Consider the following 17,767-nt stretch of genomic DNA (forward strand, 5'->3'; position numbering starts at 1 on the left):
AGCAAGTGGTGGAATAAGTCATAGATATTCAGTCTTCTGATTTAAATCTTTTTTTTTTTTTTTTTTGGTTAGGCAATGGGTTAAGTGACTTGCCCAGGGTCACACAGCTAGTAACTGTTATGTGTCAAAGGCTGCATTTGAACTCAGGTCTTCCTGAATCCAGGGCCCCTGTTCTCTTCACTGTGCCACCTAGCTGCCCCTTCTGACTTAAATCTTAATTCATACCTTTCACTGTAGCAATGAGGAAACTCAGAGATAAAGGTGTTTGAGGAAATAGTCACAGGACTAGGTAATGACAGAGACAAGAATGGAAAGGAGATCTCTCAATTTATTTTATTTTATTTTATTTATACTGGAACTTACTGCTTCTTTAAGAAATAAACCTTCAGGAGGGAAGTCATTTCTCAAAAATCGCTAACTCACTAAATAAAAGTTTCTCGCTACAATTTGTTTATACACCAGTCATTTTGAGATATAGCCCTTATACTCTTCCTTCCTTATGTCATTTCTCATAACAAAATAAAAAAAGAAGTGAAAGTTGCTACCATGTTTGATAGCTTATGCAATGTTCTGCACCCATTGTAGTCCAGTTCTCTATGGAAGGGGGAGAAATATATTTGCTCATCTTTTTCTGGGGTTAAGAATGGTCATTGAAATTACACACACATATCATTCAGCTTTAGTTAAGTGTTTTAGTTTTTCATTTACATTATCTTGGTAGTTTCCCTATTTCCTGTCCTTTCATCCTGCCTTCATTTCTCTGAATAGCTTATTTCATGATGAACAATAATATTCCATTATATTTACATGACAAAATTTGTTCTGCCATTCCTTGTGGGTGCCAAAGGATACTCTTATTCTTTCTGGTTGCCGTAAAAAGAATGGCTGCCATAAAAAAGATCTGACATAAATGTATTCATATGAAAATATATTTTTGTTTTAATTTTTGAAGGTACAGAGCAAAATCATTTCTAAGAATTTCAAAATTATAAAGTGAATTTTTTTAATTTTTATTTAAAGGAATATTATGTATCAATGAAAAGTTAGGAGGGGGTATTTGATGACAAAGGGGAACATTTCCAGGCACCTTGAAATCATTCTCATACATGGATATTTCATACACACACATTCATATGCATACATATACATAACAGATATATATATATATATATATATATACATACACACAGATATCTGTGTCTATATACATGATTGAGTAACAGGGATTTATTCTTTAATAAGCTTAAAACTACACTAAGATTTGAGGCAGATAGATGGATAGATAGATAGATGATATGGGTATTGAATTATTATTTTATACTATGTTCTACATGATAGTGTTAGATTACATTGCACTGAATTGCATCATATCATATTATATATCATATTGTAATGTCATACTACATAAGCGCTCAGGACTGGTACTAACAGGTAAGAAGATGGAGACAATGTGGAAATTAACGCAAAAGAACAGAAATTAAAATAGTAGTTGTAAAATACTGTTTAAGAGACTGTGAAATTCATTTGATCCATAAAGTTACAACTAGGTGAAGACAGAAAAATCTCTCATGGAATGAATGTCAATAAAGAGCTAAATTGTATGTAATCTTGAATGCCTAAGAGATAAAAGCACACTTTAGGAACAATCATCTCACGTGTAAATGCTAAAATGCAGTGTATTTTAGGAAAATGAGTAACACGGTAGAAATAAAAATAACCATCAAATGCTTGCATCTGAGTGTTATTCCCCTGTATCATAGTGAAAGAAAATGATGGAAAGGTAACAATATATTTTGAAAGAGAAAGAAAAATAAATGTAAAAAGTACCATAATTGCAACATTCATTTTCAAAACTAAATTAATCGCTATAAATAATTTTGATGTTTACTCTGGACCATGGAATGAAATGAGGCTTTTCATTTCCACATTTCAGTAAGTGACATATTCTCAGAATTAGGTGAGATGGTTCCTTATGTAATATTAGAACTGGAAGGAATCTCATCTATGTGTTCTCAGCCATTTTTAATGTCTTAAACTCCTCTGATTATACCTCCAAAATCCTCAAAATAATGTTTTTAAATGCATAAAATGAAAAATATAAAATTAGAAAGGAATCCATTTATGCTGAAATACAACTATATATCTATCTATATCTATATAGATATAGATATAGATATAGATATAGATATATCTTTAATTACTTTGATCTAGTCCAAGCTCTATATTTTAGAGATAAGGAAATTACAGTCCACAGAGGTGAGATGGAGTTGCCTAATGTCACTCAGTGGCAGATTTAATGACAGAGTAAAAGGAAATATACTGAGAGTCCAGAGCATTGGGAGTTATGGTGTACTCTAACGTCCAAAGAATTAACAATGGGTATCATATAGCAGGCAACTAAAATATATCTGTCAAATTTTAGCAGGGTATACAGGTATGTTAGGGGCCCTCCGTCTTCCTGCCCAACAAATAGTGTTACCTGTGTTTTTACCTGTGAAACAAGCCCAAAGCTGCAAAACCTTTTAGGGCCTCTAACAATCATTAGGATTATTGGCTCTAATTTGAACAAAGTAGAATAAACCAATCCAGAAGTGGTTATTCTTTTTTTTTTTTCTTTTTCCCTTCAACATTTCCTCAAGGCCAAATGTGGCATAAATACTACCTAAGAAATGCATGATTTTTCTCAGACCACTTAGAACTCAGAGACAACTTGACAATTCATTACCAATAGTCCTCTTCTAAAGTGTGATATCATGTCAATATTTCAATAGATTTTTGACTTAACCATAACTGAACAGGTTGATACAGATAAGCTAAAACCCAGTGTATACACATAGACATGCACACATGTATACACATATGCATATGTGTGCATATATATACACACACACACATATATATGTGTGTGTGTGTGTGTATATATATATATACACACACACACACACACACACACACACATATGTAGACATAGACATAGACATATCAGCAAAGGATACCAAACAACTCTGAATTAGGAAAAATGTGCTCTTTTGATGAAACCCAATTCCCTCTAAGTAGGTGGGGGGGGAGAAAAGTATCTTTTCATCTTATTATTTCCTATTTTTGCAGCTCTGTAGCAGTGTTATCTTGAAAGGGAAGGAATGGACTTTCAAATTTTGGAGGCATCCATCAATACTGTAAACCCTACTGAATCCTGAAACCTAGATATGGAAAGGGCCTATTTTATGATATCATTTTTGCTATCCACTGCCCCAGGTAGAACTGTTTCATGAAATAGATTTCTTCCAGTTTGTCCACTCTTATTGCAAATGCCTCCGGGATTGGCATTTCTACCATTTACCTAGGGAGACTTATTTCAGAAACTAATAGAACTCACCATCGAGTTGTCTGGATATTCTACTTAAAATTCCCTTTTCTTCCTTTCCTCTCATTATTCCTTATTCTTTCCCCTCAGCCATGCTCCATAAATCATCTCCTTTCTGCTTTTTAACTTTCAAATCCTGAATTTCAAACATTTGTTGAACCAAGTACCATATATTTAGCTCTTTTTTTTGCTTTTTCTCCCAAATCAATCACATTCCTTCGTAGATAAATCCTTCAGTCCCTGAAGATCTTTGTGACTCATCTTTAAACACTGTTTCATTTGTCTCCACCCTTCCCGATGCTAAGCTATCCCTAATACAAGGTGGTCCTTTATGGTTTCAGTCTTGAATCACTGAGAGAGAACTCTCTATACAATCACAAATAAGTGGGGCCAACTCCTTGCCTGCTCAAGGTTTTATTTAGCTCATTACACACTATAAGTACTTCTGGTTACAATTCTGAGTTTCCTCTTAAGTGCTGAGTTTGGGTTCACTATTGCCTTTCCCTAATGTATTATTTTCCATTTTTCTAATCCAAATCAAATTTGTTATTTCTGCAAACCTAATCTCCATGGATTTCTTTGCTGCAGTTCATTTTCCTCTCTGCTGTTTGCAATTGTATACTAACTCTGAAAAATTCCACCCATGTCCTATTTACTCTGATTTCCAGGTCATTAACCTAAATGTTGAACAGATTTGATCCAACCCTCAGTTAGGTACGGCAGGAAATTTCATGGTTAGTTGATAATCAAGACTGCTTTTCAGATGTGTTTGAAGGTTTACAGAGTTCTTTGTTACCTGCATATCTTTTTTATCTCTTCCTGTCTAATTCTACTGAACCCTGTTGGCAGTAAAGGAATTCCATTCCCTTTTGCTTTGCCCAGTCTGACCTTCAAAGCCCATTTCTACACTGGTAGCATAAAATTATTACTTGTATGAAAAAAAAATAAAACAAAGAAACGAAAACAAAATACTGAAGCTAGGAGGTTTTTTTTTTTTTAACCTGGGCATTGTCTGTCAAATCACAAAAGCTTTTTCTTTGTTTTGCAAATAATATGCAATGATTATATTAAGATCATTCAATCATCCAAAAATCACTGTTGATTCAATTTTTAAAAGTGTCTATTAGTTCTTATCATGAGTTATTGCTCTCATGGAGCTTACATTCTACTGGAAATTCAACACGTAAACAGAAAAATATATGAGATAATTTGAGGAGGGACAGAATGCTATTATTTGGAGATTGAGCAAGAAATGCTTCACAGATGTAGCACCACCTATCTACTCAAAATTCTGCACAGTCGGTTGCTTTGGAGGATTCATAAGAAAAATAAGATCTCTCCTGTCCTCAAAAAGTATACATAGGAGTTAAATGACAAGGCAACCTCTATGAAAAATAATGAATAATACAAGAGAGAATGTATTTGACAGCTAAATTTCGTGAGAAAGATGATTTAGTATTTTATGATCCTCTACATATAAAATAGAAAGTGATTATATCTTTCTTACTAGAATGTAATGCCAGGGACACTGATGAGGTAATCCAAAGGTGCAGGTGTCTTTGGGGGCTGTGGATGGGAAAGTACAGGGAGTATATCGAACAGAGAGGGAGATGACAGAGGTATGGATCTTTGGAGTCTGGCAGGAGGAAGAGTCCTTGGGCTGGCCAAGGACAAAAAACTCCTTGGGCTAGGCAAGACACCCCTCTCCCTCTGTCTTGATGAGAGAATGTTCTGCAACAAGGGAAAGATTTCTTACAAGACAGGAACTACTAAGGAATTGGGAGGCTTCCAGAGGCATGATCTGAGGGCTGAGGCCTGAGCAGCCCAGCTCTGTGTAGCTGTACCAGGGATAGAGATAAGGGTCATGCTGAGGCCCATGAATGAATAACTGCTAGGCACAGTGTCCTTGGGCTGGGGAGAAACTGTCAGGGATAGTGTTTCTGAAGCTAGGGAGAAATTGGGGTACAAGTACAAGCACAAGCACCCAAACACAAGCACCAAACCACCCCATCAGCTCCTTAATTATACCATTAAATTTTGGGACTGGTTGTTAATTGGAGTATTCCAACCTCTCTTTGAGTGCTCATAACTTTCTATAATCCTTTGGACTTCAGAGGATGCAGGCCAGGTTGCCATTCTAGAGCATAATCCATTCTAAAGGCACTATCCTCTGAGCTGCACTGAAATATTCCTTAAAAATAGAATAGGAAAAAAATGTACAATATAGAAAAAAAAATCCTGAAATTTTCTAAATCTTTCAGGTCCAAAAGAGTTGATCTGTGGTATTGATGAGGATGGGAGCTAGACCCTGAAAAGGAAAAACCCTGGACTTTCCCACTAGCCATATCTCTGGAATTTGCCTGAGGCTATAATCCCATCAACGGGCCTTTTATTATTCCCACACCCAACCTCCCAATTCTCTGTTTAACCTAGCCTAGAACTCCCTATGCCTCCAGGCCACTTCCCACCCTTAGTCCTATGTAGGCTCCATTCTCCCTTGGCCATACAGTCCAGGTGCCTGGAGTTCTATTACATTGTAGACTACTTGGCCACTCCTAGATCCCTCCCATAGTCTTTCTGTATATAAGGTCCATCTTGTCTTTATTAAGATGCTTAGATTCTTATAATGTAGCCATTGCTCAAATTCTTAAAATCTAGCCAACAGCTCACTAACATTCCAGACTCCTTAAGAGTCTGCCCAGTATTACTGATGTTCTAATAAACCCTATTTTTGGCTGAAAGAAGGGTTGGGTTGAATTATTTTGGATAGGATCCACCTATTGTGATTTTGAGGTCCCAGCACCCCTAAACCTCAACAGTAGCCTTGAGATAAATGATTTTCAACCTCAATTTCCCAGGAAGGCAAGGTAAAATTAACTATTTCATCAAGTGTCCACTGTATATCACAGTGGTTCAGTTGACACCGTGATCCTTTGTGGAGTAAGAAGATCTAGGCCAGGGGTAGGAAACCTGCTGCCTCAAAGCCACATGTGGCCTACTAGGTCCTTGGGTGTAGCCTTTTGACTGAGTCCAAGTTTTACAAGACAAATCCTTTTATTAAGGGGCTTTGTTCTGTGAAGTTTGGATTAAGTCTAAGGGTCACACTTGAGGACCTAGGGGGCCCACATGTGTCCTCGAAGCCATAAGTTCCCCATATCTGATCTAGTCTCATGACATACCTCTGCTATTACTAGCTGTGAGAACTTGAACAATATATGTTAAACGTTATCCTCAGTTTCCACACAAGATTGGTATGAGAATCAAATGGTCTAATAGATAAGATTGTACTTTGTAAACTATAAAGCATTATTTGAATGTGGATAATTATTACCATATTAGTCAACTGAAGTTGCAATACTTTCACTTTCAGTTCTTAATTTAACTAAGATTATTTAAGACATTCAGAAAGGAAGTGTACTTTTAAATTATGCATTATTGTTAACATTTGTGAGAACTTCCCTTAGGCCCTTGTCATTCTTTATTTTCTTAGTGAGGGGAAAAGATAACCAGGTAACAATAAACTTCTCATATACCTAAAGACATATGTCATCTGTAATATTGACTATACTTGTCAGGAAAAAAAAAAGAAGAACCCTGACCTAAAATATTTTGATCAAAATCTCACCCTATGATTAAGGTTTAAAATGGAAATTGTTGCATGTAAATGAAAGCTGATGAATTATGGCTCATGGCATGTTTAACACAGGGAAGATAAAACTTAGACTGTTGTACATAAAATGAGCAAAACCAGGAGAGCGATTTACATGTTATTCACAATAATGTAAAGGAAAACAGCATTGAAAGAATTCACATTTCGAATCAGTACAGTGACCAATCATGACTTCAGAAGTCTACTGAAAAAAATATTCTTCATATATCTTGGTAAAAAGAAGATGGACTAGAGGTATAGAATGAAATAAATTAAAAAAAAACATTCAGATGTGGTCAATGTGTTGATTTCATTTGATGTCATTTTTAAAAGGGAGAGTTTGGATTTAGGGGTAGAATTACCCCTAAATTAGAGATACCAAAAAAAAAAGTTGAAAGAAAGGAATAACAGGAAAACTTTTTTTTAAGTTCACTGAAGTAAACAAACAAACAAAAAATATTCCAGAATGGAACATAAGCAGATGACATAGTTGTGTCATAGCTGTGTTTGATTTAATTTACACTTTTAAAAACTTAAATGTAATAGAAGTTAATATTTCACAGTCAGTGTTCTTGTATGTTCTTCATTGTACTGCATATTATAAAGTTGTTTAATTATTGTTAATCTCACAATAGAAAGGAAACTTCAAAATTAAAATAAGATTAGTTTTCCTATAAATGAGATAGTAGAATTTAAAAAGATAAGAGTTTATTATAGGACAGAGGAATATCCAAGTGTCAGATCCTGAAAACTGTTTAATGGATGAATATAATGACTTTAGGTAACAAGTAAATGAAGTAGAGTAGAAGAGGAGAATGAAGATAGTGGAAATGATGATTAAGAAAGGAATAGGTCAGGATATTAGAGAAGAGTTATCATTGTAAATAGTACAGTCTTTGAGAATGATGGCAGAATTTGGAGTAAAAAGAAAGACTAAATGGGATTAATTAAAGAATTTCAGAAACTTGGAAGAATAATCCTATATCTCAAAGGAGAGCCATGAGGATGAGGAAATTCTACAAACCTGGATTGCAGAGACCTATAAAAAAAGAAACTTTACTGAGAATGGAGACAGAAGAATCATCTGGATTGTAATCAAAGAGATTGCCCACCTCTCTTCCAGGCCCTACAACTGAGGTATAATGGGGGAGGGACTGACATTTGGTAGAAATAATTTCAAAGGAGAATGGTATCCTTAGTGGACAGATTGGTTTAAATTGAAATGGAATGGTAGAAGGAACATTGTCTGAAAAGTTGTGAGGATGCAGCATTATCATATATGTATATTTTTGTTGGGTATAGAGTTAGCTTTAAATATGGCAAACATTTATTAATCAAATCACCCGCAATGTACACGGGACTTTACAAAGTGCAGGTATTACAAAGAGAGCTTCACAAGAAACCTACTTGAATATAAGTTCCTGGAGTATAGGAATCAAGACTTATGTAATCATTATCTCTATAAGGTCATCTGCTACATACAGTGTTCTGAACATAGATAGCACCCTATAAATATTTCTGGAATGAATGAATGAATAAATTAACATATTGAAAGAGGTAACATAGGACCTTCAATTAGATAACTGTTGGCCAGGCATTGCTTAAAGATAAAGTCTTGGATTAGAATGATAATAAATACAAAGGAAAGGAAGCAAGATATGGAAAACATTTAAAAGGGGAAAAATCAGCAATGAAAAACAACAACCTGACTAGACTTTCAAAGCATCTGAAACAAAACAGTATGATTGATAAATTATTTGCATTGTGTTCTCATCCTATGATTTAGTCTGGACTTTGACTACTTTGCTATATGACCTTGGGGAAGTTATATAACCTGTTCTGAATTTAAACTGTGTAAGATCATTGCCAGCTCTACCTGCCCTGGATAAAATACCTTGACTTCTACAAAACAAAAGAACTAGGGTTTTACATTATGCACTGAGAAAGCAAAAGCTAAATTTATGTTACCATTCAGTCCCTGGTGATGTGAGCTGCTTTGTTTGCTCAGTGAGGCTCTTTATTATGTGACCTAGAATATACTTTCCCTCTATCTGTTCATTCATTGTGGCACTCAATGACATGTTCCAGATCAATTAGCTAATATATTTAATTGTGTGGGTGTTTTTTTCTTCTCATTTTTAATTGTTTTTTTACATTATCGCATTGGAAAGTACTAATATGCAGTGGATAGAATCCTTTTATAACATATTTTATTGTCTCTTTGCAAAGAAACCTCCCCATGATTTCTAACCACTCAAAGGTAGAACCCCAGATAAGCGTACTCTAGGAAAAGCAAAAGTCTGTTGTGATGAGGAAAATTGGTGGATTTGCATTTCTAAAGGCAGACATAATACTTTATAACTGAAATAGGGCATAACTGAATGTAGAAATATGAATATGTAAATATAGGATGACATATTCAAACACAGGAGGGTTTGTGCCCTTCTACTTTCCCTCATTTGTAAAATTAGGATATTGGATTAGTTGGTCTTGAAGGTCCTTTTAATCTCTAAACTTCTGTAATTATTCTAGGAAAAGCCATAAAAATCTATAGGCAGCAAACTAACTCATATCACTTCAGGGATTCTTGAATCACCCCAACCCCTTATTCTCAAGCAATCTCCCTAAAGCAATGCCCTCAACATGCCCATTGACTATTGCCTAAATTTCCAGTTATAATTTTATGCACTGCCAATGTAAATCTCCCCTCCCAGCAAAATAATATTCAATTCAATTCCATAAACATTTAAGAAATTAGTATTTGTAAGCCATTTAAGTTTTGTGAATATGAAGGAGAGGGGGAAGACACTACCTACTCTCAAAAGCCTTACAATTTTTAATGTGGCCATACACAGCATACATAAGTACATATAACAAAAATTGAGGAGCAAGAGACCAGTAAAAATTGGAGGAATCAGAGATGTCTTTACTGAATGATTAATCCCTGACCTGAGGCTTGAAAAAAGATAAGGATTCAGAGTGGTGGTGATAATATGGTACTCTATTTCAGTAACAAGACAATTCTTAACAATGCTCCTGCTCTCCAAACTCGATTTGTGACCTGGTTCTCCAAGCTTCTGCTTTGGGAACACAAACTTCTGAATAGTGAAAATTCACCATATTTATTCCAGACATAGACAGACACACCACGCCACTCCCTGGAAATCATCCTAGTCAGCTGTTTAAGTATCCTTTTCCCTCTTCTTCCCATTTGTTACACTGACTCAAAAAACAGAACTCGAATCAATATTACCAAAGCCCCCTCTTGCACATGATGTTTTCCCCTAATAGAGTGTAAGCTTCTTCAGGGCAGGGACTATATTGCTTGCTTTTATTGGTATTCTCAATATATTTTTCATTCATTTGTGTAATATTGGGTATAGGGAGTAGTTAGGAGAGCATTTTATTTCAAAATTAAAAAAATTATGAAGGGAATCAGGAAGAAAGGTAGGAGAAATATGTTTAAGGACAATCTTGAATGTCAAGGGGATTGGATCTTATTTTTTTTTTTGGCAGTGAGGAGAAACTGAAAGTTTTGTGGGTGGTTTTTTGTTTTGTTTTGTTTTCGAGAAAAGAGTGATTTGATCATATATGCACCTTGGGAAGATTATTTTGGTAGCCACTTACAAAATGCATTAAAGAGGAGAGAAAATGAAAGAACAATTAGGAAGCCATAGTGGTAATCTGGCTGAGAGGTCATGAGGAACTTGAACAGGGTGATATCTATGAACATGATATGATGACTCTAAATTTAAGCATGGGGAGAAATTGAAAGAAAGAGTGCACCTATAAGAGAAGATACTTAGTTTCTTACTGACATTTTGTGATCCTACAGGCAGTGAATGATAATGTGGTTAGGATTCAGAAAAGACATTAAGACTGAGCTATCTAGAATTAGGAGTTATCTCCATAAAGGTGACCATCTAACCCATGGAGAGAAAGCATTGTATAGATAACTAAGGAAAGAACTGAATATAAAGCTTTGGGGATGCCTATATTTCTTGGGAGGGAGACAGATCATAGATTTTGTGCCAGAAGTGTCCTTAGAGATTTCAGAATGTTAGTGGTAGATGGAGTATCTGTAAGTGGCAGCAGAAAGGAAGGCCTATGTTGACTCTTCCTGAATGAGGGCATCAGGGCACATTAGAGTGGAAGGATTCAAAAATGGAGCAGTGGTAAGAAGTGTGTTGTCTTCCAAAGAAATCCAGGTTGCTATCAGCACAAGAAAATAGAAAGACTGAAAAAAAAATGAGGACGAAGGGACATTTCTTACAAGTTTAGCAAGGGTATGAGATGAAAAATGAAAAGGAAGGGCAAAAGAGGAACGAGATTGTGGACCTGGAAAAGGGCAAGAGTATAAGGAAAGGACCTTTAAAGTAAAAACAAAACAAACAAAAAAACAACAAAAACCTGAATTTAAGAGAGTTGTTAGCAATAAATGTTGATTAGCTGGAGTCTTTTCCTATATGGGTTCTCTGATGAAGGAAAGCACCACTGATACATGATTTCCTTTCCAACAATAGAAATAAGAAGGGAACTTGGGAGTCATGATATCAGGGAATGCAGAGCAAGTGTTTGGTTCCATGAACTGGAATGAACATGCACATCATGAAACAAGATCAATATCATCTCATGATAGTGGGGATGTAACTATATACTATACTTTCTGTCCCCTAACAAAGAACATTCTCAACAGTTTTGTCCTTTGTTCCATGCTTTCTTCTCTTGCTAACCTCACTCTCAGTTTGTGATTATCCATTCCCATGCTTTGTCATTAATTACCCATAATCATTCAGTGCTCTTTACTCTAAAGTCCTCCTCTGATGTCTCATTTTGGCATAAAGGTGAAACCTAGGTTCATTGAAGACTATGCAGGTGGGAAGTATTCTACAGAAGCTCTTCAGCTTTAAAGGCTCTGCATCATGGCAGAGTGATGTATTGTTTCTCTCTCATATAAGACCATCCCCTAGGAGGGAAACTAGAGGAAATTCATCATAAGAATGTTGACCAGCAGTTGGTGTTAATTTTTGGCTACAACAAACTAATGAAACCTTCTACTAAGGTATGGAGGGGTTGTTGTCTTTATCAATGGACAAAATACTCAAGAATGAAATGAAGGCTTCTGAAATTATTGAAGTGTAGATTGCTTTATAATTTTCAAAATGTTTTCCTTATGTTATACCTATGAAGTTGATAATATAATTAGTTTTATTTCTACTGAAAAATAGGCTTAAAGATTTTTTTTAATTCTCACGGTACCAGTGTGAATCCATCCTAATTCCGTGCCTCTTCTCTATGCTCTGATCATAAAGACAGATAACTCTATGACATTTACACTGTTACCTTAAAAGTATGTCAAAGATCAAGGAATGCCCCATACTCTCATCCCTGCCTATTGACACCTTGCTCTAAGACTGAGCTGTAATGCTACATCTTCCACGAAATTTTCTCTTGATTCTTGTTTCCCTCCCCCGGGTGAAAAATGCAAGCAGACAAACAAAAACACATTTCTTCCCTTACAATTTCACAGTGGAGTTTCTTCGCCATAGGCATTTCTTACCATCTAGTTCACATTATACTTATCTATATACATAATCCCTACTAGATTGTAAGTACCTCAAGGACACGGTATTCACATATTTATATAAGGTGTCCCAAAAATCTTGGTTCAGCTCTAGCTTTCAAAAAATTTAAAATGTAGTAAGACTTTTCAGACAGATATGTTTCTGTTTTGTTTTTATTTTCAATTCTCTGACCCAGCAATTTACATACAGGGAGTATTTAATATGTTTTCCATTACTAAATTATCTTCTCACACTGAGATTATCACTGCATTTGTCGTGCTTCGCTTTTAAACATAGCAGATTGTGGAAGTGAAGACAACTGTGGAGAGATGATAAAGAACAGAAAAGTAACGAGAGGAAAGAAACACAGCTGTAGAGATCAACAATTCCTTATCTGAATAATTTTAAACAATGATGTGAAGGGACAGAAAAGAGGCCACCAAAACTGGAGCTTAAAAAAAAAAGCCTCCATATTGTTTATGGCGCTTTTACAGGGCACACAGAGGGCCAAGGTTAGGAAGGAGGAGGAGAATTTTATTGACTTCTTGCTCCTCTTTCAGAAGGTTTTATACTCAGTGGAGTTTCTTCTGCATTCTCTTATTGCTTCTATTACTTCAATCAATAGAAATTGGATGCATTTCTTCCTATTTGAGGTTATGGTGGTGGGAGACATCAAAAACAATGGCAATATTATCTTTAATAGCTCATGTCTCTGTTCCTTTAGGTCTACACAATTCCTTTTCCTTAGTAATCCTGTAAGATGAGGATTTCATATTTATATGGCATGTTAACTTTGGAAATAAGTAAATAAATAAACAAATAAATAAATAAAGCTTTCTTCACAAGAATCCTATGAGGTAGACAGCCTTTCAAAATTTTAATGGATCTACAGCCTTAGAAATATGTGTATTCCTATCAAGGATGCCTGTTTATCCTCTGAGATCTTTGTGTACATCATCTAAATCTTTTATTGGTTGTCTACTCAATGTATTGGAGGCCTTCCTCTTAAGTGCTTTGTATGGATACTCATAAAGCACAGAAGTTGTTCCGTTATTATCCCTATTATACCATCTTTTCACCACTAAGAATTTTTCTAAGCATTTTCTCATGGCTTTTACTGTACAATTCTTTATTAAAAATGTGTTGTAGCCTGCTATTGACCTCTATGTGCATCTCTACAGTACTTTGTTAGAGCTTGACTTTTGTATACTTCATTTGCAGTAGCCTCACTACTAACATAATCTCAAAAATGATTTTAAAACAAATGGCAAAAAGTGAGATAGAGAGAGAGAAAAAAACCAAGTTTTCCTAACTCCAAATCTTTTATCATTCATTTCTATAATGTTACCATGGGGAGCTAGGCAGGTACCAAACTGTGGCCAATCTTGAACTGCAAGCAGAGAAGCCTCGATTTAATATGTTAGCTAAAAGGAAATTATAATATATTTAGTAGATTTTCATACTAAGTTTTTTTTTTTTGGCTAGGCAATGGGGTTAAGTGACTTGCCCAGGATCACACAGCTAGTAAAGAGTTATGTGTCTGAGGCCAGATTTGAACTCAGGTCCTTCTGAATCCTGGGCCAGTGCTCTATCCACCGCACCACCTAGCTGCCCCCCACACTAAGTTCTAATTCTTTGTTTTAGTACTTAAAAAAAAGACTTAAGGCTTTTCCCATTTTTTTCCTTCAAAATTAAGATGTTTCATGCCTTTTCCTGACCATTCATTTTGACCACATAGTAACTAATATATCAAAAGAAAGTGCTAAAACTATATATTTGGGTTCCACAAATATATAAGACACATTTACTTTTTTTGGGAGTAGGATTTTACACAGTAAGTCTGTTTCATAGCAATCCTCTTGCTTATGCTTAGCAAATGGAATCTAGTAATGTTTCTGAATTATTAACCAACAAGTTTCATTTATGGCAGGAAGCAATTGAGGAAGATATTAACATGCAGGATGCTTGGAATACAAAGAGTACTGTTCTTTAATTCATGGATAAATGAAAGGGGAAATAACATGTTGAACATTGAATTCTACCTTATAAAATGATTACAGTAGCATATATTGTGCAGGTAATACATTGCCAAAGTTCTTATTCAATCTTGTGTCCTGGCTTCCCCCGATGCCTCTTTGAGGGTTTATTTATTCCATTAGCAATTGGCAACTTTGTGGTCAGAGGAAAGAGGGTATTCTGCATTGATTGTTAGAGCATAATATTCATATTAAGAATATTTGATAAATGAAGTCATATTTGGATTTAATTTAATTCCATGAAAATTTGGCACATGGTCCCATGGTGACAAAGACATTCAACTTGATTTCCCCTTTCCCATCAAAGCTAAGAAGTACTATAAAATATTATATCAGGTTTTCAATTCTTCACAGCACTTCTGTATTGGTTATGCCATTCCATTCTTACACCTAACAAGAGTGGGTAGAGCAACCCTTTTGGTAGTCTGAAAGAGACCTGACTCTGAACTGGGTTCACATTCTTTCTCTCATGCAATGTTATACAACTCCAGGATAGTCACTTTACCACTCCGGGCTTGAATTTCATTTTCTGAAAAATGAAAGGGTTGTATTAGATAGCTTCTGAGGTCCATAGCAGTTCTAGATCTGTGTTCCTATGATTAGAATGACAGATCTTTAAGGATATGTTGGTACAGAATTGGTAAGTGCAAATATTGCTATAGGTGAAAATCCAAAGAGAAACAGTATTCTATAGGAAACAAGGAATCCTTGTCTGGAAATAGAATAGAGAATAGTCTCTCTCTCTCTCTCTCTCTCTCTTATCTTTGTCACACACACACATACACACACACTGCTATTTAAAATCCTCCCTTAACACATCATTGAAATGGAAAAATGTGTATACCTGAAAGCAAACTATTTAAGTGTTTGGTAATCACATAATGAAATGGTAAAATTTCACCTACACATTTAATTCAACAAACATTTATTAAGCATCTACATTTGTAACTCTTTGTACTAAGCCCTACCCTTACTTTCAGCTGGGTTGGGGGGATACAAAATGGGCTACAATGGAAAAAGGATAGAAATTGGAGTGAGAGGACCTAGATTTAAATCCCTTTCTTTCCATTTATCACCTGGGTGGCTTTAGACAAGTGACCAAACCTCTGAGGCTCAGTTCTCTTACCTCTAAAATGATTTAAGAGGTAGCAGATATGTTAGATGACCCCAAAGTCTCCTTCCTGTTCTAAAGCTATGATATATGTCCACATATTAAGTTAATATTAAATAAATACAAAATTATTTTGAAAACCTGAAAATCCTAAAAGAAAAAAAAACCTGAAAAATCCTTAAAAAAATAAATAAATAAAACATGCAATGCTTAGTCACTGTGCATATAGAGATTTGACCTCCTATTCTATTGGTGTTATATGTTTGTTCTTCTATTCTAAATTATAAAATTATTCTTATCCTTCCTCTGCAGGCAGAATTCACAGCTATGAGGGACCAGTATATGAGAGGTGGAGAGGGCTTCATCATATGCTACTCTGTCACTGACCGGCAGTCCTTCCAGGAAGCTGCTGGGTTTAAAGAGCTCATTTATCAGGTCCGCCACACCTATGACATTCCTTTGGTGCTAGTGGGAAACAAAATTGATCTGGAGCAGGCCCGACAGGTATGTGTCAATTGAATTGGTTAGTCTTCTTTTCCATAGACTATTTCACAGCATGTCTGGCTACTATAGCTTCCAAGGTCAATTTCAAAAGACTCTCTGTATGTGTGTGTGTGTGTGTGTGTGTGTGTGTGTGTGTGTGTGTAAAAGATAGAAGCTTATGAATAAAGTATCCTCTTAAATTTTTCTATTGGAAGCCACCCTAGAACCATACCATGATACCTAGCCATAAGGAAACATGGTCAATCTTCTCTTCTCCCATTTCTTCCACGGAAATCATTGGCCAAAGGAGGGTCAGTCACTAGGCATCAGGTGGGATCAGATAGACTCATGGTAGAGACTTCTCTGAATGAAATTCACATTAGCCAATTTCCAGAATTGCATCACTAAGTCTAGTCAGTACAGATTTTATAAACATAGGTCATTCTGGAAGCAGGTTATGAAGATTAAGGTAAGAAATTCATTAGCTTTTGCTTCACATAAAGAAACCAATGCAAGAAACTTGCATCAGTGGACAAAGGGACCCTGATGTAACCCCATATATGTGGTTCACTTTATGTAGTCAGTCAATAAACATTTTTAAAGAACCTGCTATATGCCAGACATGGTGCTAAGTGTTGAGGATACAAATAAAAACCTTGCCCTTAGGGAGCTTACAATCTGATAGGGGAAGACAGCACAAAAAAAAAATGAAGCTGTAAATGAGTTGGTGGAGGTACCATGGGTAAAGTCCAAAGTAGTGTAGCTGGTGAGAAAAGGTAAAAAAACTCTGCTGAGTCCCTTTTTTGAAATAGAGGCCTGAGATCTCAAAGCCCTGCCCTCCAGTTACAGGGTTCAATAAGAGGGGCAGAGTATACTGATGAAAAGTACTAGCAGATTCAATCTTCTACCATAATGATATTTCCCCGTGATGAGGTTTCTCAGGAGTTTGTAGTTTAGAGAGTCCCAAAGAGGTCTAATGTTTCTGAGAAGCTACATGTTAAGTAAGGTTTTGTTGGATTTCTTCTTTATTTCTTTTCCTTATGTAATACTGGTAGTTGCAGGTGTCACTTTGGAGAGGGCAATTGGCCAATATTCATCGTGGCCTCTCCTCCCTCTGTCCTTGGGTTCTTGGGATTTAATAGGCCACACACTATATCAGGAATTAACCTCTCCGTTCTGTAAGCATAAGGGAAATATAATGCCATCTCTAGTTCATGTAGTCCCCTCCTCTGTTGCTTTATGAAGTTTGGAGTAAACAATAAGTTAGGGGTACAATCCAAACAGATCAGAACCTACAATTAGGAAAAGTTGTAACATTTAGGTAGAGGTTGGGTTACCTTACCCAATTTGAATTCCTTTTTATCACTAAATAATCCCTGACCTCTTGACGTTTGTGGCAAAAATTCATATTGTTGAATAGTGATAGAATAAATAAGCAAGGAGAGAGTGTGGTACAGCTTCTGTTAATGGACAGGCAGCAAGAGGGAAAATATGTGTGTACTCACACACACACACACACACACACACACACACAGATATTTGTAAATTCCCTTAGTTACT

At 35.7% G+C, this 17,767-nt stretch overlaps 1 protein-coding gene across 1 annotated transcript in view; it reads left to right on the top strand.

Annotated features, from left to right (window-relative positions):
• RIT2 (Ras like without CAAX 2) overlaps window positions 1–17,767 on the top strand; it is a 486,751-nt gene that overhangs the window by 253,186 nt on the left and 215,798 nt on the right. The window contains exon 4 of the mRNA XM_020985731.2: window positions 16,037–16,228. Within this exon, the coding sequence (XP_020841390.1) occupies window positions 16,037–16,228 (192 nt within the window). The remainder of the gene's footprint in view (window positions 1–16,036; window positions 16,229–17,767) is intronic.

This window comes from Phascolarctos cinereus, unplaced genomic scaffold (assembly GCF_003287225.1).
Source record: "Phascolarctos cinereus isolate Bilbo 61053 unplaced genomic scaffold, phaCin_HiC Scaffold_4;HRSCAF=312, whole genome shotgun sequence".
Lineage (NCBI taxonomy): Eukaryota > Metazoa > Chordata > Mammalia > Diprotodontia > Phascolarctidae > Phascolarctos > Phascolarctos cinereus.